The following is a 25,563-nucleotide window of genomic DNA, read 5'->3' as shown; positions in this document are numbered from 1 at the left end:
TTGTCCAGACATGGCTGGTAAGGACATGAGGAGGAAACAGTAGGAGCTGTGTGAGGCTACTAAAGGCAGTGGATCCCTCAGCAGCTGGATTACAAAGAGCACAGGTAACATTAACACATGTACCAGTTGTTGTAGAGGTATTCCAGTATAAAAATAATAATAAGCACAACTGAAATGTTTTGCTTCTATAACATTTTTCTGTTATCATTAAGTGTGGAAAATTAAATAATAGTTTATTGCAATAGCAAGTTGTGCCTTGTTCTCAGATGGACAGCAAGTGGAGAGTGATAGATGAAATGAGTGGATGGAAGGAGGAAGAGAGGCAAAGAGTGATTCACAGGCAGGGTCTAGTTTATTTCTCAGTTTTTTGTTGCCTTATGGTTCCAAGCGCTGTCACCAATCTTTGCATTTTGTTATTATCTCATGACACTTGTTTAATCAGCTACCATCTCTCCTATGGACTTTTTAATGTCTACAGTCTCAGATCAGCACAGCCCTGCCCTCCAACACTATCAGCAGCAGGAGCAGCAGCAACCCCTCAACAGCAACATTGTACCCATCAGGTAAAACATAGGCTACGTTTGCTTTGCCTCACAACAGTGATATAGTATGATGCGATCCCATATTAGATTCTTGATGAATGTGTGTTGTTGTTATTCACCCTGGTTCAATGTGCCCCTTTTTAGCTTTGAGCACCCGCCCCTATAAACGTCTCTGCACGGCCCTGTCCCCAAAATTAACAGATGAAGCCAAATTTCCTGTACTTTCTCTCTTTTTTTGTTTGTTTCTTTTTCTTTTTCACAGTGTCAAAATGCCATACTACCAGGCTGGAATACAACTGGAAAAAAATGACTTTCACATCAAGCTCCACACAAAGGTTGGCATCACTGTCATGTGGTACAACAATGCAGTCATGGTAATAATTCAGACTTCTTTTTTTTCTACACTGTTGACATTTACAGAGAATCAAGACACGAGATTGAAACAGTTAAACATCAACATTTTCTGAAGAAGAATAAAAAAGAACAAGAAGAAGAGACAATACTTTTTTGCCTTTGATTAATCAGTGGTTCAGTCATCTCATTGCTTAATAAACAACAATAAATAATATGAACCTTTTCCCGTGTTTCCTTTGTTTTTCAGGTGGAAATTGGTGATGAATACATTAATCGCACTTGTGCACTTTGTGGAAATTTCAATGGCAATTCAAACTACAATGACTTCAGTGATGAAGGTGTATATTAATTTCATATTAATTTGTTTTACCTGTAATATGAAGGCGGTAGAATGTAACCATTAATGTCATCATATACAGGTCAACAAATCAGCCCCATGAAGTTTGGCAAGAAATGGAGAACCCCTCGTCCAAATGATAACTGTGAGGACCCCAATGAAGAGGCAGATACATCACTGGAGACTGAGAATGTGACAGAGGAGTGCGAGGAGTTTGTGAGTTTTATTATCCAGCTAGCTTTAACAATAGCTATGTTGTGATATGTATTTGCGTAAAACCTTCTGCACAGATTAACTATGCCTCTATTACCTGTCTCTTCTGTACCTTTAAGGAAAACATCTGCAAAGACTTCTTTGAAGATAAATCCTGGAGCTCCTGCACCGATCAGATTGACCCTGAGCCTTACATTAAAGCCTGTATGCAGGATATGTGCCGCTGTAGCAATACAAATGACTCCTGTGTCTGCAGCACATACTCTGAGTTCTCTCGACAGTGCTCCCATGCTGGGGGAAAACCTCCCAACTGGAGGACTCCCGAGTTGTGTGGTAAGGTTTTATGTTGTCATTTTTACTCCTTTCTCAAGACGTTGACACATGCATTTAAAGAATTACATTTTCTCCTGCAAAATCTTCCTGGAAGATAAACAGATTAACAACCTGATAACTAAAGACGCTAACTATTTTTCAGCTTTTGAAATTCTAGGCGCCACGATCTTGCATTTTGAGAGCAATTTGTTTTCTTACTACTGAATTTAACAATGAAAATATAGATAGAAAGTTTCTGTGACAATACGGGGTATTTTATGCACAGAAGAGTGATTGAAACCTTAAGAAACAGGAATCTAGCTGATAATAAAACATTGGGCATTCCTTTAGTAATGCAGACATACTGCACTCTTTATTAGTGTCAGTTGCACTACAAATATCTAGCAGGACAAGATGAGTTCATAGAACTTATGAGAAAATTGTTGGTAATGTTCACCAGTGTTGTTTATATGGTTTGATGTCCTAACTTAAAAACACACTTTTCCTTCAAATAATTCCTTAAATGTAAAGTGAATAAAGATGGAAAAGGATTATTGATTTAGTGGTACAATAGATAATAATAAATCCCATCCACGTATTCACCATATTTTAATTGTAGTATATATATTCACAGCTAAACACTGTCCGCCCACCATGGTATATGATGAGTATGGGTCTCCTTGCATCGATACCTGCAGATTCCCAGACACAAGTTTACTTTGTGAAGATCAAAACATAGACGGCTGCTTCTGTCCTCCTGGTTGGTGCTGTTTCTTTGTACTCATCATGCCTGAATGTTTAACTACCAGTAACATATGCAGTCTAAAAACATTTTCATGTCATGTCTTCATCAGGAACTGTGTTTAATGATGTTTCCATGAGGGGGTGTATTCCTCTTTCTGAATGTCCGTGCAAACGTGACAAAATCTATGAGTCCAATGAGATTTACCAAGAGGAGGGAAAAAACTGGTATGTTTCACATTACTCATGTTACTCAGAAAGTATTATTTGTGATTCATTAGTGTGTGCTTTTACCTTAAATCTGTTTGTTCAGTACATGCTTTGCAGGTAAATGGTCTTGTGAGAGTCTTCAAATGCATGCTACATGTTCAGTTGAAGAGGGTTCATACCAAGGTTATTATCGTTAACTAAAACTAACGAAATAACGAAAACTAGAAGTGAAAAAACATTTTCGTTAACGGAAATAAAAATAAAAGCGAAAAAAGGAAAACTAACTAAAACTGTAATAAGTGTTCACAAAACTAACTAAAATTAACGGAATTTATAGCAAAAATGTGTTTAGTTTTCGTTGATGTGTGCGTCATACAATAGTCAAGGGTAAAAAAGAAGTTTAGTTTCCAGGTTTTTTTCTTGCTGTGTCTCATTATGCCAGCAGGTGGCAGTACGTTAGTCAAGTCGTCTGTGTCGCTGCTCCGTCCACGCGCAGAATCATGTCAGGAAAAGTCTGGAGAAAGCCTCAGCTTCCAATTTGGGATTACTTTGAATATGATTGTGTTTTGGATAAAGCAAGTGTCTTGTAGTGGAACGACACAAATTATGAGGGACATTTCTAAAGGGAAAAAAATCCCACAAACCTTAAAGTGCACTTGAAAAGCTCACACAAGAAGCCTAACCTAGCTTACCTGGAGAAGGTAAGGGAGCACGCCCAACCCTCATCCCCAGAAACAGAAGCTAACCCCAGGCAAGGCAGCGTGATGCATCCCGAGACAACAGGACAGGGATATCTACATAACTGTGTGAGTCAACTGCCTTAACACCCGGTGCTGCAAGAGTTAATAGTCTCATTGGGGCCAAGATATACATTTTATAGTTGCCTGGTATCAACGGTTGTTCATCTGCCCTAATTTATTTATTTATTTATTTATTTAAAGAACCCATAGGTGGGAATGTGAGTTGTCTGTCTCTGCATGTTAACCCTGCGACAGACAGGCGACCTGTGCAGGGTATGGTAGCTGGAATAGCAACATACCCAAGGATAAGCATAAGAGAATGACTGATATGATGAAACTGGGATTTTGTTACACTTAATTATTGCAAACACAACTAAAACTATAACTGAAACTAATCAAAACTAAACTGAAACTAAGGATTTTCAAAAAAATAAAAACTAAACTAAACTAGCAAACAATTGGTAAAAACTAATTAAAACTAAAATAAAATTGAAAATCTGAAGTCAAAACTAAATAAAAATAAAAACTATTGAAAATTGCAAAACTATTAAAACCCTGGTTCATACATACCACCTTTGATGGGAAAGACTTCAACTTCCATGGGGACTGTTTCTACACTCTGGCTAAAGTGGAAAGCAAGGTGAATGAGTCAACGCCTCCAACTGTTAAAGATATACAGTCTTCTGATATTAAGGTAGCATTTTATATAGGCATGCTTATAGTGTTCTATCTATATTTCAGGATTATGTGAGTCCAAATTTTACCATTCTGGTCCATTTGACACAATGTGCAAATCAAGAATACGACACTTGTCTCAAGACCTTGAAAATTCAGCTGAACAGTGACAAAAACAATGTGAGTGTAAAACTATAGTACTTGTAATAATTTACAATGAGCCACACTCTGATAGCAATTTATTTTTTCATTTAGGCCATCATTTTCACCTCTGAAGGCAGAGTGAAGATGAAGAATGGACAGGAGGACATTTTGCCTTATGACTCAGGTATGTCAGAAACTAAGATGTAGTTCAGTGTTTTATGTTAAATATGATTTTCTGATTGTTATTTTTCTCTTGACTCACAGGAGACATCAGTATATTCCATGCTTCGTCCTTTCACATCATGCTCCAGACAAGTTTTGGTTTACAAATTCAGATCCAGCATGTGCCTCTGATGCAAGTCTATGTCAGTCTGGAGCAGAGCTACAGAGAAAAGACACGTGGTAGGTTTCATATTAGCCATTAACCATGATCAGAAGTACAACTTTCAGTTAATATGTATATATTAAAATATCAATATACTATGGGTCTTGAAGGATGGAGTTTATCTCAGCGGGAAGGTAACAGTAATTATTATCATTTCTGTGTTGTTTGTTTTCCCCACAAAGTCATCACACTGTAATAAAAAATCTAATCAAAAACAGAAGAAAAAGAAAAAAAATGCTCAAAACTGTTATTGAGTCAATTGTTTTTAGAGCCTTTGTACTTACTGGATTTCTTTCAATTCTTAGGTTTATGTGGGAATTACAACATGATGCTATCTGATGACATGAAGGGGATGGTGGAGGGAAAAGAAGCAACTTCTAGTAATTCTTGGAAAACTGACTATACATGCAAAGATGGACAAGGACGACTTGATGACCCTTGCTCTCTTAGCATGGAAAATGGTAAACTGTAACTATTATCATCAAGCATATTATCATCAATCAATATGTCTTTTCATTTTTTCTTTGCTTAAAACAGATTTTCTGTGATATATGTATTTGATCACAAGAGAAATATAATAAGTGCAAAAATCTTCAAAACTGTTCATCTTCTTATAGAAAAGTATGCCAAGCACTGGGGCGCCTTGCTACGACAGTCAAATAGTACCTTTGCTCGGTGCCATTCTGTGATGGATCCTGAGATTTACTACAAGGTATAAATAAACCTCTCTGTTTGTCCTTAATTCGGTGGGACTGTAATATAATAGAAGTGTTTGCTGTCGTTTGCAGCGATGTATTCATGCTAGCTGTAACTGTGAGAAGACCGAGGACTGCCTGTGTGCTGTCTTCTCCTCCTATGCAAGAGCTTGTGCATCAAAGGGAGTGTTCTTGACAGACTGGAGAAAGGATGCGTGCAGTAAGTTCATCTTTCACTATGTTGTGAAATGGTAATGAAGTTTGAATAGCATGTTCTCTTTTTATTGGTTGGTGCTAAACTATGAGGTAATCACTGTCATATTTTTCATAAAACAGACAAACACACTAAGAACTGCCCAGCATCTCAGACCTTCTCTTACATACATCAGAGATGCCAGCTGACTTGCAGATCACTGAGCTCAAAGGAGCAGAGCTGCACCTCTAACTTCTTGCCCGCGGATGGCTGTTCCTGTGCTGAGGATCATTACCTACATGACAACAACATGTGTGTTCCCAAAGTGTCCCTGTTATCATAATGAAGAAACCACTGAACCAGAGAAGACCATCAGCATCAGAGATGACCATTGGTGAGTCACTTCAGGACTCCAAATGAAATATCCTAAACTAAGGATTAAGCATGACTGTAATGTAAGCAATATGTCAGATTGATAGAAACTACATTTTAAAGTCCTTTTGTATTTCATTACATTTTTTGTTGTCTTTCTAGCGTGTGCACTGATGGAGTTCTTCATTGCGATCCTCGGGCAGCTGGCTCTTTAAGTCAGTTTTTTATCCTTTTTCTGCTATAAAATTAATTGTAGTTAATTTAAAGAATACTAAAGTAGTTCCTGCTTCTGTTACAGCATGCCCTTCTCCAAAAAAATACTTCAACTGCTCCATTGCAGATGTAGGAGATGTTGGACTGCAGTGTGCTCGAACTTGTTTAAATCTTGACAATGAATGTGTAAGCTGTTTTTGCAGATCAAGTCCCATTATGTTCGGTCTACTACCTACTTTCAAGATGTAGATACATATTGTGTGTTTAGTTCTTTACGCTTATCAGTTTTAAGTTGGTTTTACCAACTCGTCTGTTTTCTTTTTTTTTTGTGTGTGTTGTTTCTCTCACTGTGATCTTTCTATCCTCCCAGGATGCCACTGAGTGTAAATCTGGCTGTCTCTGTCCCAGGAACTTGCATTATTACTGGAAGTAGACACTACATTACATGTGATCAGAAAGCATATGAGTTTCAAGGACTGTGTCCCTATGTTGCTGTCATGGTAATGCATGCCTACTTTATCCCAAATATTTGTATGCTTATTTTGTTTTGCTCACCTAGGTTTTCTGGGATAAAATATTAAACATTCTTATCATAAGAATCATAATTAACATTAAAATTCAAAAGCTGTCACAATATTTTTAAATATATTTTCTCACAATTTTAAATAAGCAAGCTATTTAGCAATATTTAATTATAAAATTCAGGGAATCTCAGGCCAAGCTGAATATTTATTTAATGAAATCTCTCTTTGTCTCTTTGAAGAATAACTGTGACAATAAAACAGCTGAAGAGAACTTTAGAATTATCATAGAAAATGAGATGTGTGAATCTTCAAACACCATATGTTCCCGAAAGATCAAGATCCAGCTGGGGGTAAGGCCAGAAGAATTCAATTTTAAAAAAACAATTGAATAAACATGCACATCAAAAAGGGAATGGATTAGTAATTATTGGTCAGTAGTGGTAATAGTAGTAGTAATTTGTAAAGGTTTCTTTAAAGACTGTAAGTCCTTTGTAAAGGATTTTTGAATTTCATTAAAAGAAATCCCCCCTTTCATTTCCTTTATAGAGAAAGGAAATCACACTATCAAAGGATAAATATGAAGAGGATGAAAGTTTTCAAAATGATAATGAGATCTGGTACACCAAAAGAAAGTTTGGTTTCCATCTGTTCATCCAATTTAACATTGGTCTGATATTTGTATGGGATCACAAAACAAATCTTCACATCCATCTGGAACCACAGCACAGTGTAAGTCAAAGTTTAACTGAAGACTAAATTTTTTCTATGGAAAATATTCATGCAGCATATGTTTATATATATCTAATTAAATGTATTATATGAAAGTATTACAAATGCAGATTTGTGTCTGATTTGTGTAATGTTTCAACATTGCAAGTTATAGATTTGTATATTTTCTTTGATACATTAAATTGCCTTAAAAACATTCAAAGTATCAAGTCCAGAAATTTGGCACATGTGAAGTCAAATGAAGTTTTCTTTTTATTCTTTTCAAATTGAAAGGAATGCCTTCCATTCAAATAAAGACATTACTACTCTTTGAGCAGAAACTTACAAATATCCTCTTGCTTCCCTGAAAGTCAGATATATCTGGCTGTCTTAATGCTTGGCTTTTAAATGAAAAGCAGCATAAGCAGTATTGGGAAGGTTACTTTTAAAATGTATTCCGTTACAGATTACAGAATACATGCCCCAAAAATGTATTCTGTAACGTATTCCGTTACGTTACTCAGTGAGAGTAACGTATTCTGAATATTTTGGATTACTTAATATATTATCATGCTTTTTACAACTACGTGAATGTACTATTGCTGTGTGATTTATTACTATTACTGAAGGTCCGCGGCTCCAAACCTTAGTAAAGGGACCTCTGACTAATACGTCGGGTTCTGTGTCGGGCTCGTAGCCGAAAAATAGCTTTACTTTGTTGTGTGGGTCAACTTTGCTTGCGAGAGACAGAGAGAGGCATTGAAAGGCTGCTCCAACGGAACTTATTGTTTCGGAGGAAAACACGAACACAGTGTACAGTCGAGTCTTAATAGCGTACTTACAACTGGGCTCGTCAGGCACTCTTCTTGGCTGCAGTGGTTATTATTATATTTACATGCTTCCAGCTCCCGTTTTTGCTCGATGACAGCTCGTACTTTTCCACTATCCTTTTTCTCCCTCCTCTTGCTCACAGACACATAACGTATATGGCAGTCCATTCTCCCTGCAACACGGACTACACTGCCCATGAGGCTACATTCTTTAGAACTATGCCTGTAGCATTCTGCCTATGGACTATTTGCACTAGGGCATGTGACGTATTTCCGTTTCCAAATACTACAGCTTGGACGTTTCCGGTGTGTTTGTTTATCTATCGGTAGCTATGCTAATGTCACTTCAGAATGAGTATAAAAAGGAAAGTATTTAAAACAGAACATTTTCAAAAACAGGAGAAGAAATACTCCGAGCATTGCTGTGTCCCACTTTGTTCGGCTTCAGCCAAATTTAACGGCATACTAAGTTTTCATGGCTTTCCGACCCATTCCGACTTGAGAAGACAATGGCTGGTAAACATACGCCGGGATCATTTCACGATTACCTCTCACACCAGGGTCTGTAGCAGACACTTTGCCAGTGATCAACTCATAGAGCCAACAACCCTTGATGGTCGAAGGCGGCTTATTAAAGGTGCTGTACCAACACTTTTTGAGTGGAATGGCTTTAAAGGTGAACCACCGCGGCGTAGTGTTTGGGAACGGAGCGACGCCCTGAACTAGTTCCTGCTGACGATCAAGAAGAGCACAGTCTTACAAGAGATCATGACTACTGCTCAGTCCCTGAGCCGTCTGCATTAGACATATCTGCATCAGCTGCAGAAGACCTGTCCAAAGACGTGGAGACTCTGAGGAAGGAAATACAGGAGTTACGTGTCCAGCGAGAATTTGGGTTACAGCGTTTTGCTGGCTCCGACACTGACATCCGATTCTATACCAGGTACACCTAAGCTCTATTCAAGCTAACTGTTTAAAATATACCAAAGTCACCATCAGTTAAATTTCGAAAGTGTTTCCAGTCTTAATGAAAACAAAATAGATATTTACTTTTTCTCTGCTGATTGTATGTTTCATGTAGATGCTTTAGTATTTAAACAATATGCTACAGGTAAAATACAACACCAAATAGACTCTTAATCAGACTGTTATACAGCATACCATTAGCATATTTGTCACAGTTTACATTATTTTTATGTCAGTGTGTAATGTTAATTAATGATTGACATGATGTATGTCTCTCTCGTGAATAGATTTCCAAGCTATGATCATTTGATGGCATTTTGGTTTTTGATTGAGCCTTGCATCTATAAAATGATCCGGGTTTCAAGAGCCAAGTCAGCTGCCAATAGGAACGAAGAAGTGTTGACACCTGCACGCACATCAACGGTAGGTTATGGGTTTGTTGGTAGTTAGAACTAAAGGTGTAATGTTAATGTATTTATGTACAATTACATTACATTATGTACAATAGCATACATACACAGGTGTATATATGCTAAATGACTCAGCATCCTTTACATACATACACCTGTGTACTACAGCACCTCATTGTTTACCCCATGGTACAGTATGGTATGCATAACCATTACAAAACATTTAGCCAAGAAAAGCATAATTTTACTATTTCATAGCTTAAGGAGTAACATTTTCCCTTTTGTTTTCACCTTCCAGAGGCAGCTGCTACAGCCAATTGACGAGTTCTTTCTTTTCCTGGTTTTCCTGTCAGTTGGTTTGAAGGAGAGGGACCTGGCACACCGGTTTAACATACACCAGTCCACAGTGAGCCGCATTATTGCAACATGGACAAATTTTCTTGCCACTGCACTGGGGTCTCAATGCATCTGGCTTACACGTGAAGAAGTGCAAGCTTACCTCCCTGAGGAATTCAAAGATTTCTCAGACACCCAGATGATCCTTGACTGTACAGAGCTGAGGTGTCAGACACCATCCTCACCACTTCTCCAAAGTGAAATGTACTCTTCGTACAAATCCCACTGTACGATGAAAGCCCTGGTTGGCATAGCTCCACATGGTCCAGTGACATTCATCTCTAATCTGTATGCTGGTTCGGTTAGTGATAAGGAACTATTCAAACAATCAGGCATTGCTGAGAAGTTGACTGAAGACATGGCAGTGATGGTAGATAAAGGCTTCCTAATCACCGATTGTTGTAAATGCAAAGTGTACTGCCCACCTTTTCTATCTAAGCAGAAGCAGATGCCAGCATACCAGGTTAAGGAGACGCAGGCCATAGCCAGACTCAGGGTACATGTGGAGCGAGTCATTAGGAGGATAAAACAGAACAAACTTTTTGATAGCGTCATTACCATGTCACATGTTTACAATATCAACCAAATGTTTGCAGTAGCATGTATGCTGTCAAATTACCAGAACACAGCATTAGTTAAAAAATGGGTTAAGTGAGACAAGATGGACTTTTCCCAAGACACCAGTGCCAGTACAACTTATGGAAAATGACCTGCAGCTGAGGCCACTACAGTTGCATTTCTTCCTTGACAAAACTTGATTACAGAACTGTTACTTGAGTGCTGATAGTTGAGTTCCAGTTATTGATAATTCTAATTCATTGCAAATGTTGAATGTTAATAATACTGTTTAATTATACTACTATATTACTATTCATATTCAACAAAATTGTTTATCAAAATTATAAAGTAAATCACTAAATCGTTTTAAAATCATAAGTGACATTGTGCTTTTGTAACATCCAAAATACCATTTGTCATTTTCTTCATTCAGTTGTGCTATTGTCTAAATGTATGTCAGTATGCTAGGCATGGATTTTTAAATACTTACCATGTAAATAAGTTCTGCACAAATTCAATGTTTTAATGTGTGTTTTTAAAAAATGTAATTGATGCCATTGCTTAAATAACAGTTTATTGATTTCACATAAAAGTAACATGTAACAACAAAAAAATTCATGAAATACTTTGCAAATAAAACATCAGTTATTTTGTTCCAGCCAGCCTGAAGGATCTGTTTTCCTTTTTGCTATGTTTTCACTGTTCATTTTTCCAAACACAGGTATTTTGGCATATATATGTAGAAAAAGAAGTAGTCAGCCTTTTCTCTGATTGCATTGTGCACATCTGTGTCCATGTATATTCTTTGTACTAGGTAGTCCTCTTGTGCCCACACAACAAAGTCACACCAGTGCATCCCACTGATGAGCAGTTGTCCTTGCACTTGCCAGTAATATGCGTGGCTCTGTTTTAGTTTAGGGGTACCACATTCCATTTGCACATATTTGCAGTCAATAAAGTTTTGTACATTGGGACATTTGAATTCGACAAGGCCAAACTGGGGGTATTCATTGGGGTCAAAAACAACACCATCAGGAGATGCAGCAAGCCAGGGGCAATGGGGTGAATGACCAGACCACAGGGTGAGTAGTTAACATTCATTAGCCTACTATACTCTGCTGCTATTGCAGGCTCCATCTCAGTTCCTCTCCTCATGTCTGCTGTCTGCCTTGTTCCCTTCAATATACGCTCTGCTAGTGACTGCCGAGCTCTGGCCTCTGACGTGACACACCTCCCGAAACCTAGAGGCAGTCACTCTGGGCCTGCGGAGCTGATGCCACTCAGATGAAGAGCTTTGCTCACGTGTAGCTTCCTCTATTTTGTGAGCCATTTCCAGAGTTACAGACAAGCTTTTCAGATGCAGAAGCTCTTCTTCTGAGCACACAAAAACACAATCTGATGGCAAGGTGTCATACCCCTCCAGAGGCAAGTGCGGTGTTGGTGGTGCATCACGGTGTAGTGTGATGTACCGGGTTGTCAAAACTGGCTGCTGATATGACAGAACACTGCCCTCCTGCACCAGCCCAAAAGCACTTTCCACAAGGGGCTTGTCAGGTCTCATGTTCATCACAAGTGGCCTGTCCTCAATATTAAATTTTGCATATGCCTCCGTTATTCTGAACAAGCAGGGATCTGGTAACGGACCCACCATGCCTCTGTAGAAACCACTCCTAAAGAAAACATCAATGACAATAATGCAAGGACGAAGGTTATTATACTGAACAACAACTAAACTAAAAACTAAAAGGTGTAAAACAGTGGTGCATAAGTTAGAGACTGGGATGTATATGTACATGACTGAGTTAGCCGTCTTCAGAAAGTGTAATGTTGTATGTAAATTAATACCTATTCTGACACATGTATGTATGAACAAATAGCAACATTGCTATTTATTATTGCTCCAGACCACATGGTCCCAGAAATTAGACAGCATATCAGCTTCTTAGACCCTTATGTAAAATCAAGCCTTAGAAACCTCGGTGTCATATTTGACAGCTCGATGTCGCTTGAGCAACATTCTAAGCAGCTGGTCCGAAACTGTTTTTATCATTTACGGAATATTTCTAAACTCAGACTAATGGTATCAAAGCTTGAACTTGAGATGATTATTCATGCTTTTATTTCTTCTCGTTTAGACTATTGTAATGGCCTTTTTACTTGTTTTAACAAATCAGCCTTAAATCGTCTTCAGACTGTGCAGAATGCTGCAGCACGTCTCTTAACAGGCACCAAGAGAAGGTCGCATATCACTCCAATCTTGGCCTCCCTTCACTGGTTGCCTGTAAATTTTAGGTTTCATTTTAAAATTTTAGTTCTAACCTTTAGGGCCCTACATGGTCAGGCTCCCCAATATTTATCTGACCTGCTGAAACCACATACATCTTCTCGGGCTTTAAGGTCATTAGATCAGAGACTGCTGGTGGTACCGTGCACTCGTTTTAAAACTCGTGGTGATCGGGCCTTTCAGACTGTGGCACCACGGTTGTGGAATTCTCTCCCACTGTCTCTTCGCTGCACGGACTCCATTGATTCTTTTAAGAAACAGCTGAAGACATTTTTATTTAGAAAAGCATTTGATTAATTTCCTCTTATGCTGTTTTTATAGTTTTATTGTTTTACATTGTTTTATTTACTGTTATATTGTTTTTATATTCCCATTTCCTGTGTTGTAAAGCACTTTGTGATTTTTATCTGTGAAAAGCGCTATATAAATAAATTTTACTTACTATTTTACTTACATGCATTTGTAACACAGGAAACCAAATTTTACAAATCTAATTACCATACTCCAGTCTGGGCCATCCTATTTGGTACTGGCTTAGTGAAGATCATGGAGTTGATGGGTCCTGGCTTCACACCCTAACAGAAGACACATTTACTATGGATGGTGTTGCTGTTCATATGTAAACATGGACTAATTCAAAAACTTTAACCTCATTTAAATTACCACTGTCCGTGGCTTGTGCCATTGCTGTTCAGATTCCATGCAGCTATGCACAGGGGGGACAACCGGCACTCTGAGTTGTGAGTAGTGTGCTGTTTGGAAGAGCAATGCCACTGTGTGATTGCACATAACAGCGCCTGCCACACAGGAGCACTGGCTATGTGTCAGTACCACCGGCGATGAATCCAGAAGCTTAATCTACGAAGAAAGAACGAAAATTAAAAATGTAACATCATCTTCATGGAAGAGCCGAACAGGAACATAGTTCAGTGTTATGGTTATTGACCCCTACAGGCTTACCCTCCTAAATGCTTAGTGTTTCCTTCTCTCCCTATTAAAACAACTTAACTATCCTTGATAATTGTAATAACTTAGATTGTGTATATTTGCAGTATTAACTTGGTGTCAAATGTTTCTGATCACCCAAACACACGTTGATTAAACTATCTGACTAGTGTTACGGGTCCGAAATTGAGGATGAGAGTAAAATAATGATGGTCCAAAAGAGGTCGATCAAACAATTGATTTTTAATGAATACACGCAGCGTGGGGAGACGTACACTGGAAACCATCAGTTGTAAATCCCCACCCAAAAATACACTTCAGATTGTTTTTATATTGTCAGGGTATTATAACCCCCCCTCTTGCGTTTACAAGCACATAATTTGCATCTTAAGAACATTATTTGCCTCTTCTACAGACACTGATCTATTCTAAGAGATAAATGCAGACACAGAAGTTCCCCTTTCTGGCATCCATCCAAATATGGTGATGATCTCAGGCCTTTGAGGTCCCCATGGACTTGTCCTCCTCTTTGCGTCACCTGTTGCTAGGCAAACTCAAATGCAACAAGAAGCTGAATACATTCAGGCCTTTGCTCAGCTACTATTTTACTGTAGCAATATACTCAGCATATAAGCTTTTAAGATTATAGATTTAACTCAACAATTTAAAGTGGTTATAACTGCACCTGTAATAAACATGTTAATATTTGATTATGATAACCCCTGTAATACAAATTATAACATAATGCCAGCAACTTCAATAAATGCTTGGATGAAATGATAATTAATGCAATGATAAAGATGATGGTTATGTAAAATAATCCCTGTAATTCCACAATTCCCTCTCTTGACGTCTCTTCCAGAGACGTCACTACACCATTTTCTTGTGTCACTCTTCGACCCACTCTGTCAGCTCTGGATCCATTAATGGCATCCATCCATTCCCAGGTCCACTGCCTTTGCTCTGACCCTCTCTAGCCGTCCCCTGACTCAGCAAACCAGACAATAACCTCACGTCATCTAGGTGGTCCAGTAATAAAACGCCAGCTCCCACTTGAAAACACTTCATGCTTAAGTGGTCTCTGCTCCTTTCCTGGGTCCCTCTCTAGTGGAAATCTAGTGGAATGGACCCTCGTCATCAATCACTAAGTAAACTGAATTGGCGCAGGTCTCAAATAAGAAGCACAAGACACTTGGGCCCTCGCTCAGGCCTGCTACTAGATTTATGAGTATTGTAAGCATGCATGCAATTAACCTGCTATGTTCTCATCTTCCCTCAACATGTATCACCTGGACACTCTCACCAGTGAAGCTTAAAACCCTCTTGGATAGAACATCAACTCTAAACAAGCACAGATATGCAATGTGTATAAAATGAACTAAACCTGTGAATAGAATGAATGCGATGACAAACGTATTCAATGCAATATGAACCCTGTAAACAATATTACCGATAAACAATGCTGTAAAACATGTTCTTAATGCAATCATAATAATGCAGATTATATAGTAAGAATAAAAGAATTTCTGAATCCCCACATTTCTTCTGACATTCCAACAAGGAATGTCACCACACCTTATGTTGTATCACTCCCTGCCCCACTCTATGGGTTCTAAGTTCATCTAATAGATGCCCTCAACCCAGCCAGGGTTCGCAACCCTTGCCATTATCTTTACCAACAATCCTCTGACACAAGGAATGATAGAACAACTAGCCATGACCAGTATTCCCAAAAATACAGTCAAAGAAAGCCTCACTGACATAGCCACACCTTTCCATTGTCCAAACACAGATGTCATCCAGGACGCCAGCAGATTTTCGATACCTGAGTGCTCATGCATAGTTTTAGACAATTCGATTTTGCTCTCCCGTCAGTGAACTCGGACCCAATTGTTCTGCGAACCCCATCATGGCGTCCCTGGTTTGGTTAGAGAGTCTCAGCAGGTTGTACATAATGCGGCCAACATTTTTATTAGGCGTTACCCAAAAAAATATACTCTCCAATCCTACAGCTACCAGCTTGTACTCATTAGGAACTCCCCTGTGCACTCCTATGGAGTCTATCCAGGTCGGCGAGTTCAAACGAGGATCATATGCATGGGTACCCTGGGTCCCTCTTTTGGCCAAAATGTATCTCTTACGTATGGCAGCTAAAGTTCGCATGTTATGTTGTGAAATAGCCTTTACCTGATTTCCAATAAGCATGAGGGGAGCTCCCAATCGCACCATCGCACATGTCCCTACGCTTCCCATAGGAACACGAATATTTTCCCCACAGTAATAATAGAGCCCACTTCTTGCCCATGTTCCAATTACCGTGCTAGGGTTGCTTACATTGTTGGTGATTCGTCCCGTGAGTGTGACAGCACACCAAGTTGGGTCGATCTCTCCCACCTTGTCCTTTTCATTATCTGTAGAAAACTTGAAACATATAATTATCTTATTTTAGCATGAATGGTCCCACTGCTGTCTGCTTTGAAATGGGAGGGAAAAGTCTGGACAACAAAATACAGTTGCCAGTATTCACTGCACTTCTAGTTAACTGTAACATACAATCATAGCCCCACTCATCCTCTAATGCAATGGTGCGGGCTCCGTAAACAACCGTGACCTAGCTTAAGCACAGGCAACACAGTCAGATACATGTTGTTCTCTAGCATTTTGAGCCACCCAATCAAGCCAGAGGTTACTGCCCTTGAAACCCGTGGCGCGCTTTATCAACTCTTTAAGCTTCAGTCTAAAGTAATCTGTTGTCAGAAGTACTCTCCCTTTTGGTTCCTGTTCCTTTTGAGCTACTGTTCCCGAAGTTACCATCTGATCAGTCAGAGTGGTAATTAAGCTTTCTGCGAGCGGCTTAGACTTTGCATCAACTAAATTTACCCTAAGCATATCATGGGGTGATTGCAGACCCGTAGATCATACGCTCTCCAACTACTACTAGCTCCTGTACACTTAATGACATCACACAAATCAAATGTGAATGAGCTGGTAGACCCTTTACCATAATTCAACCCTATGCCCTTATTCCTGCTGAGACACTCATCACCTTTACCTGACACCTCGCGCTTTTGTCTTTTTTACCGATCCTGTTTTAGCAACTACAGTCTCAGGAAGTGCTGGGCTGGACTGGCCTCCGTGTTCAGACAAGTGGTTCGGAGTGCCCTGCAAAATATAGACAATAAACAACACAGCCATAGTTAATATCATTGCATACAATAAACATGTAGTTGTAAGGAACATTCCAATCAGTTTTCTCATTACGTGTCTCTGATTCGTGTTTGCATCATGTTATATAAACTTTGTATACTTTGTAGTGCATTATGCTAAACAAACCAAACCTTTCAATTCCCCAACCCTATCTGTCTCCTCAACGGGTTGTATGTTTTCAATGTTTCCTTATTATTTTGTCATAAAAATAAATCAAACAAATAACTTAAGCTGTGTGATGGCACCTTGCGTTTACGCCAGGCTGTGAGCTGCCCTGAATCTACTTGCTACACCCCCCTTTCACCCAATTTAATTTCTCAATCTTAGTTTAAACTATTCCTGACCTTCCCCTTCTCTCATCTGATCATCTCAAGCACATCCTGTACCAAATTTGCTTCCTCTTTTCAAGCCCACATTTAATTACAAGCTCTAACACATTTGCCCTATACGGCGGTCTCGACGTGTTTCCTGTCTACTTACAAAAATACCAGCGTTATTCTCAGAACTCAGAGCTGAAGTTCCCCTTTTCTAAGTCTGTATGTTCTAGAAGAGAGCAAGCTGCTAGTCGGTCAACATTATCATCACATAAGTTATTAGGTAAAAGTCACGTAGACATTTGCTTAGTAACCCTAAAACAGCACATTTCATGTAGCTAATCACATATATACAATTTTCCTTTGACATATCTGTATGTGCACGCCTAAATTATAACCTCTTATTCTAGAAATCAAAAATAACCTGAAAATAACACTTTCTGCCTCAGTTTTACCATACCTAAATTATCAAAAAACCCAAACATCATCAAGTAATCCTAAAACCCCTTTCAAATTAAACCTTAAATCCTGTAACTCCCCCCTTTTTGTGACACATCTCATGTGTTACAAACTCAAAATCCTTCACTCAGGTTATGGCATTAAAAGAAAAGGTTAGTCATATCATATTAAGTCTACATGCTCCGGACCTTCAAACCTGTTTTTAAGGAATGAAATCAAATTAATCATCATGTCAAATCTTTTCTTGGCTCCATCCACAGCCTGCATCCTTGGAACGTCCTAGAAACAAAAACCTGTGTGTTAACCAGAACTTCACATTTCATACTCAATTTCCCCACTTATGATCCAACCTGTGTTATAACACAAAATAAACTTAAACAGAACAGTTATTAATCATGTGTTACCTCAGTTAATGGTAACTTGAGTTACCTCAAACAATGTTTCCTTTTAGCATTTGGCATTCTATAATGTAATAACATAATCCAACCCCAGTAAATAATTTTCTCAAAACAAACATCAACATCCCCAGAATTAAGTCTTCCACTCCTCCTGTTTGTCAACCTTTTATTTATTTCCCCTCTTGGTCCGATCACTGCATTCACTCCCATGCATTCACATGATGATATTTTTTGCTGATACTGCAGCCTTCTGCGCACGTCATCAGATGCTCCACATCAGCAAAATGAGCTCAATCATTTGTTTTATTTCGTTTTCCTTTTTAGGAAAATAGTTCTCTATACTTTTGACTGGATTGACTCTGCTGCAATCCTTGTAGACAGAGCCAATTTATAATCTGTAAAGCCCACCTAATTTCGTACTTGGTAATTTGTCAGCGCCGTCAGTTCACTCTCTTCCAGGCCTGCTTAGAACAAAAATGAGAAAGAAAGAGAGCTGATTATTAGCTCATCAAAGTACAAAACAAAATCACCTGACAGGTTCTTTAAGTGCACTGTTACAAAAACTATGGGCCCTTTTAGACATGTCCATGTTTATCAAAACTCCCTCTATTAAAATGAAAACAACAGCCCCAGAAAATCTTAAACAATCTTAAATTTCACCCATTCAACGCCTGAACACCTCGTCAAAGCTGCACCGTTTTACACACAACCATGTCCCCTTTGACACTTCACCATAGTTAGATTCAGCCTAAAATACAAACACGTTATAACAATGTGTCAACACTAAATCATAAATTTCTTGTCCAAATCTGCACCTCTGAACAGACCCGACCACCGTAATCAAATCGCCCACAAAAACTCCGAGACACAGACACAGGAAGTGTCTTTGTCGCTCACTCACTCCAGCTAATTTGCATAGTGACTCACAGCTCAACAGCCAACTTGTCAAGAGAAATACATGTTTAAACCTTATCACATTATTGAATTATTTTCATTTTCTTTCTATACTAATCACTGGTCTTAATCACTCAGTACGAGAGCACTCCTAAGTCACTCTTTTAAACACTACTTTAATCACTTTTCTTTTGTTTTTCCATCTATTATATTAAACATTCACACCATTCTCTCACTCATACAAGCAGCAAGCTGATCTTCATTGCATATGCTTGTGTTCTTAGCCAGGTTTTCAATCAATGTCTCTATGCATTAAGCTTTGATTAGACAAGCTTCATGAGCTTGTCTTTGTAAGGTTAATGCATTTTCTGTTTGTGTGTGGTATTTTGCATCTATGGCTTCGCAGTCTCCCAGACTCCTTCCCAATTCTCCAGTTAAGCAGTCAGTTTTTTCTTTCCCCGAATTACTAGCCCAAACTTTTGATTTCCCACCTTAAATAAAAGCACTCCTGGTCTTCAGCCAGGAGTTAGGGCTTGCTTTTCAGGTTCCTGGACACATCATTCTGTGAACAATTCAACCAGAAACTTGCCTTAACATATCCATTCATGTTAACCTATAATTTTCTCCCGACTGCGGCCGTGGAGAACTGGTCCAAGTCTGCTTGCTCCTGCAAATAACAAAACTAAAAGATTTTCATTATTATCACGAGTGCTTAAACGACCCCCTTCTGTCTCTTTCCTGTCACAAATATCAGTTATGTCATGTTTGTGTCATGAATATGAATGTAAGCGTTTTCTTCCTCGTTACATTTCAGGTTAATTGAGTGTAAGCTGCTTTCTTCATTGCGTGTCATATGCCATGTGATCATCTTAATTAAGTGTAAGCTGCATCTTCATTGCATCCTATATATTCATATTTAATTTATGCATCTTTTCACTGAGCTTTAGATTCAAACTATCTCACTTCTGATTCATTTCAAAGAGAATTTCACATGTAACAATTTGTATATGCGTGTTTTCTATTCATGTTTACCTCTTTTAAACGTGATATGGTGGACATCACTAAACAATCATGAGTTCCCGCTTCAATTTTAGTCCAATCATATCCTATATTCTCGCAGTCAAACTCGTCCAGGTTCACCTCTCACTGGTCCCTTTTTCATTCACGGTGTCCTGTTCGGGCTTCAAAGCTCCAGCAAACACAGTCTCTTTCTTCTCTGTTTTGATCTTTCCGTATTCTTCTTCGAAGTTAAGTTCCCGTCCGACTTTTCAGTCTTCTCTTCCAAAATTACTTCAAGCATGGCAAATATGACACTCAATGTCCAGTGCTCTTCCACAATTCTTTAACCCACTGTTCAACTGCCCAGCCTGTATTTTCACAGTACATGTTGCATTACTCTTACATGCTGCTGCTGGTCGTCAGTCGTCATCAGTGTTAATGGATCAGTGGCACTGTCGTTTGCCTGCTGTATTCAAGTCCACGATGTTCTGTCGGTCTTCATCAGGCGATTGACTGTCCTATGAACTTCTTCTCAGTTTAGGGACAAAGTGACAGGTGAAGCTGTAGAATTTCAGCCAAAAGTGGCCTGTTTTCCCAATTGTTCCTCTATACTTTCTGCCGGTTACTCAAGGTTCAATGTTGAGAGAAGTCCACCTGTATTGGCACACTAAAGCATATAATTAGTATCATATTCATTTTTCATCTTAAAACCTCCATTTTGCTTCATCTCCCTCGAGTTTGACTCGTCTGTCTCTCTGTGTTCTTTCTTTACACACTCAGTTCCTTTTATGGGCATGCAAAGTTCCTGTTTACTATTTCCTGTTCTCTACAGAGTCTGTCTCTCTTTGTATTTATAGTCTAAAAACCCTCTTTAATTCTACTAAATCTTGATCTAAAAAACAATACACCTTCATTTCACTCACACTTTTAAATAGAGCTCTTTCAAACATAAAAATAAACTCAACCTCTCATACCATCCCTCATGCATTTCTTGAATTAAAAGCACTTTCAAACTTTAAAACATCCTACTTTACATCACAACAGAAATATATTTCATACACACTTTTAAATGTTCTAACCTCTTTCAGACGCCATAAATCGTCTCACACACACTGCCTTTTCTCTCTCAAACTTCCATTTTCCACTCACTCAGACAAATCACGCAGAGTCACTCAAATCAAATACTGACAGCATTCACACGGTTAAAATCACACCAAATACGCTTTCATACGAGTATTTTGGACATGCCTTCCATAATCAGAAAGAGCAAGTCAAAAAGAAAAAAGAAAAAAACTGAAACCTCTCATCATCCTCACGGCTTCTCACCACACACACAACTGAAAATAAAACACACCAGCCTTTGTTACTCAAGATATATACATCTATCAAAATTCAGTCATTTACTATACATCCACACTAATATATTCAAACTGTATTTATACTCTCGTAATAAGCAAAACCAGCCTCTTAATTACAGGCATTTAGCAATATTGGCAAACAATAGTTATAAAGCTCAATACTCTCGAAACTGAAACCACCCTCTCTGCGTGTCACCGCTCCTCATTTGCATTTACACACCATCAGTGCACATCCGGCTGTGCATTGCTGACACAGAGACTGATCTTACTCATAGATCTCATATTTTATATTACACAGAGACGTCTTTATATTTACAACTGCAGTATTAGGCCTGACATTTCAAAACCTACACAATTTCGACAAATTTAAATTAACGGTCCAACCGATAAACTCCCTGAGTTTTTTGTCATCAATTAACCAGTCTCGGCCCCGGACCGTGGTCACATATCTAATGCCCTAACACAATTTAAAAGCGTCAACCAACTCAACCCCTGCCGAGAAGCTCTATTTTGGGGCATTTCACATCCCAGGCTTCCCCGAAGTTTTAAGTTAAAGTTACACGCCCGAAACCCGGTTTCTACTGACCAAAAAAGTGCAAACCACCGCCCCGGACGGTAAACTGACCTAGTCAGTAGCTATTCTGGAGCGTCGTTGTTCTCCACACTTGCCAAGTGAACTATCCCTCACCGAGGCAGATGTCGATCGTCACCGACAAATTGGAAGCGTCACCTTCCGACAATGCACTTCTCAGAATTCCCAGAATCCCGCACTACACAAATTTAATTACTTTTGAAGACACCCCATAAAATTACACAAGCAATGTTATTGATGTCCAAGCCCGGCTTTATATTCAATTAAGACTTAACTGTCACAACTCTTCGCCAATAACCTATAACTCTAAATTCACTCTGCAGTCCAACTGCTTTAAATACACTTATTCTCTTTACTCTTTACTTATTTTCAACGTTTCATTATCTTTACTTCAACTTCAATTCTCATGAGATTTTCACCAAAATCAAAACAGACATTTATCGGTAATTTCAGTGAGTAAACTTTTAATTTTGTAGTATCCAATTGGCACATTTTGGAAATAATTCAACAGGTAGTGCCTTACCTTTGAATAAACCAGCTTATGTCCACTCACTTCGACCACTGACTCGTGTCTGCCCGTTCGAGCGCCTCGGACCCTCTCGGTCTCAACCTCCAACTCTCTCTACTCAACCCTCGGCCAATGCACCAAATGTTACGGGTCCGAAATTGAGGACGAGAGTAAAACAATGATGGTCCAAAAGAGGTCGATCAAACAATTGATTTTTAATGAATACACGCAGCGTGGGGAGACGTACACTGGAAACCATCAGTTGTAAATCCCCACCCAAAAATACACTTCAGATTGTTTTTATATTGTCAGGGTATTATAACGCCCCCTCTTGCGTTTACAAGCACATAATTTGCATCTTAAGAACATTATTTGCCTCTTCTACAGACACTGATCTATTCTAAGAGATAAATGCAGACACAGAAGTTCCCCTTTCTGGCATCCATCCAAATATGGTGATGATCTCAGGCCTTTGAGGTCCCCATGGACTTGTCCTCCTCTTTGCGTCACCTGTTGCTAGGCAAACTCAAATGCAACAAGAAGCTGAATACATTCAGGCCTTTGCTCAGCTACTATTTTACTGTAGCAATATACTCAGCATATAAGCTTTTAAGATTATAGATTTAACTCAACAATTTAAAGTGGTTATAACTGCACCTGTAATAAACATGTTAATATTTGATTATGATAACCCCTGTAATACAAATTATAACATAATGCCAGCAACTTCAATAAATGCTTGGATGAAATGATAATTAATGCAATGATAAAGATGATGGTTATGTAAAATAATCCCTGTAATTCCACACTAGTCAAATTAGGAGTGATAAAGCAGGGAGACAAGGAAAACATTCAAGTTGATGGGCCTTTAGGAATGAACTTAACTAATCTGAACAGGGATTAACAACTTTACACAGCTTCCTGCCTACATTTAGTCTGTGTGGTGCCTCACTCTTCCTCATTGACCTGTAGCACAGGGCTCTCACACCGACCTCCCCTGACAACCTGTCTTTATTGGACACTGAATAAAGATACAAGTACCATTAGCATTATTTCTGTATTACTCATGTCAGCACGTCTTAAACATATATGCTTTACACTTAGCAAGAGTAGCATTACATAGTTAACTACCTCCTTAGTTAGCCAACTACCTAACGCTATTATAACAGTGTCTAACAACAAAAGCGACATTAGTTAAGAAAACCTCAACTATAGTTTCGGACGACATAAAACATTACCCCGACTAAAGAAATCAAGAGAAACGCCTCGGGCTGCTCAGTCACTAATTACCATTACTGTACTTTTATTATGAGTATTATATGGCAAAAGCAACAGGCTTCAGCTCCTGTTCAGAACTGATTATTACATATGGGCAAACAGCAGCATGTTTTCAGTCTCTTGGCACATCTGCAAAGACAGTAACACCAAATTTAAAAAAACAAACAAACTTGTACTTCAGTAACTCCTCATTAATCAGTAACTATGGATTAAACTGTAGAACTGAAAAAATCTACGAGAAGAACTTCAGATACTGGGTGTGTGAGGACAGAGAAGGATCAGTTTTATTTCAGATTTGAGAGATAAACTTTATATTTGAGTTTGTGATGATTCTGTTCTCTTTGTCATTACAGATTCAGATTCAGACCTCAGCACCACCCAGTGACAGCAGACAGATCTTCCAACATGTTCACATGTTAAGTGCAAAATTAACTGATGAAAACAGTACAAAGGTTAAAGTACCACATGTGCTGTCAGTGAAAGCTGCAGCTTTTTTATTGATAAAGTTAAAGACAAAAAAGGATTAATCACTCATGTAACTGTCACCATATATGAGCATTAACAGTACCTCATTTTGTTGTTTCACAAAGCTGCTGATCTCAGACCTGCACAGCTTCTGTTTTAAACACTGAATGTACTCAGCTGCATGAAGTGCACATGAGATTTTCTCTGACACAATTAAATAAAACCTGATGAAGGTCAAAGGTCGTCCCTTGTATTTTGAACTACAAATTTGTGATCTGGAATTCTTTCACAGGTTTTTGCCGATAGTGTGCTATTTACCATAAAGTGATTCAGAGTTATTCGTACCAGAGTAACCAGAGAGGATAATATAGTTTTAAAAATAAACCTTTCTACAGGACTGAATATAATATCTTCATGTAAAAGTCCAGAGCCTCTGAGGATTATCCAAGTATTTATAACATAACACAAAGCAAAGGTCTCCATCGCAGTGTTCATGAATTGCTGGGTTTATCCATCTTCTGGGACAGGCCTACAGTGGAGTGCTGAAGATTTCCCTGTGAGGGAGCTGCTGGTGAAGATCATGAGGTCCTCCTTGATCGATGCTATGAGCTTCAGTCTTTCTGATGTTTCTGAAATGATGCCTCTCTCAGTGGGTCAACAGAACTTCTGCCACAGGATAGCTGTGATGAAAGAAAGGGAAGAAGTTTCTCCAAACCTCTGGACCCAGAAACTCAGCTTGGTCCTTATGGTCTCCCTCACTAGTTTTTCCCCAGGGTGAATGTAGCTGTTGATATAATATGGACTCTATTACAGTTTTTTTGAATTGCTAAAACACTAAATCCCAAACTGTCAACTATGAAAACTCTTTCATCAAATCAATCCCACAGTTGCCAAAATCTTAAACGCAATTTATCTGGTTAGAACACCATTTGCAACTCTGAATCTCCCATTTACCAAAACTCTAAACACATTCTCAAAGACAAAACACATTTAGCAGTGTGGTGCACTTGTACCCAGAATAGTGCACAAAGGCTACAGAAGTTAAACACAACTAACACACTGTTTTCATCATTAACTCACTACCACTCAAAATAGAAAACAAATGTTGCAACCTCTTCTTCTGCTTTTTGCTAGATTGAATACAGCTTCATCCACAAAGATGTATTCATGAGGCCTAACCATTGAGTCAAGCTCAAAGATTCTCTGTATGCAACAAACTAATTTTAGTTCTGTAAATGAAATAGTATGATGTATGCATGTGCTATGTATACAGGTATACTTATAACTAAATGCTATTTTGCTTAGAATAGAAAGACGGCCACATGAGGATGGAAGAACACGCAT

The 25,563-nt window shown here is 38.7% G+C and overlaps 2 protein-coding genes across 2 annotated transcripts; both read left to right on the top strand.

Moving 5' to 3' along the window:
* Positions 1-541: 541 nt before the first annotated feature.
* Positions 542-4,267, top strand: LOC116316760 (mucin-2-like). The gene is made up of 8 exons (XM_039615652.1): positions 542-563; positions 805-916; positions 1,144-1,234; positions 1,316-1,449; positions 1,566-1,779; positions 2,393-2,518; positions 2,613-2,727; positions 4,191-4,267. The coding sequence occupies exons 2-8, from the start codon at positions 812-814 to the stop codon at positions 4,198-4,200; spliced, it is 795 nt and encodes a 264-aa protein (XP_039471586.1). The 5' UTR covers positions 542-563; positions 805-811; the 3' UTR covers positions 4,201-4,267.
* A 145-nt stretch (positions 4,268-4,412) lies between these two features.
* Positions 4,413-11,187, top strand: LOC120440833. Its single transcript, XM_039614177.1, has 6 exons — positions 4,413-4,452; positions 4,533-4,670; positions 5,271-5,365; positions 8,884-9,131; positions 9,442-9,577; positions 9,863-11,187. The coding sequence occupies exons 1-6, from the start codon at positions 4,413-4,415 to the stop codon at positions 10,613-10,615; spliced, it is 1,410 nt and encodes a 469-aa protein (XP_039470111.1). The 3' UTR covers positions 10,616-11,187.
* The last annotated feature ends 14,376 nt before the right edge of the window (positions 11,188-25,563 follow it).

Source organism: Oreochromis aureus, linkage group 7 (genome assembly GCF_013358895.1).
Source record: "Oreochromis aureus strain Israel breed Guangdong linkage group 7, ZZ_aureus, whole genome shotgun sequence".
Classification (NCBI taxonomy): domain Eukaryota; kingdom Metazoa; phylum Chordata; class Actinopteri; order Cichliformes; family Cichlidae; genus Oreochromis; species Oreochromis aureus.
This window is presented reverse-complemented; position numbering and strand designations above follow the sequence as displayed.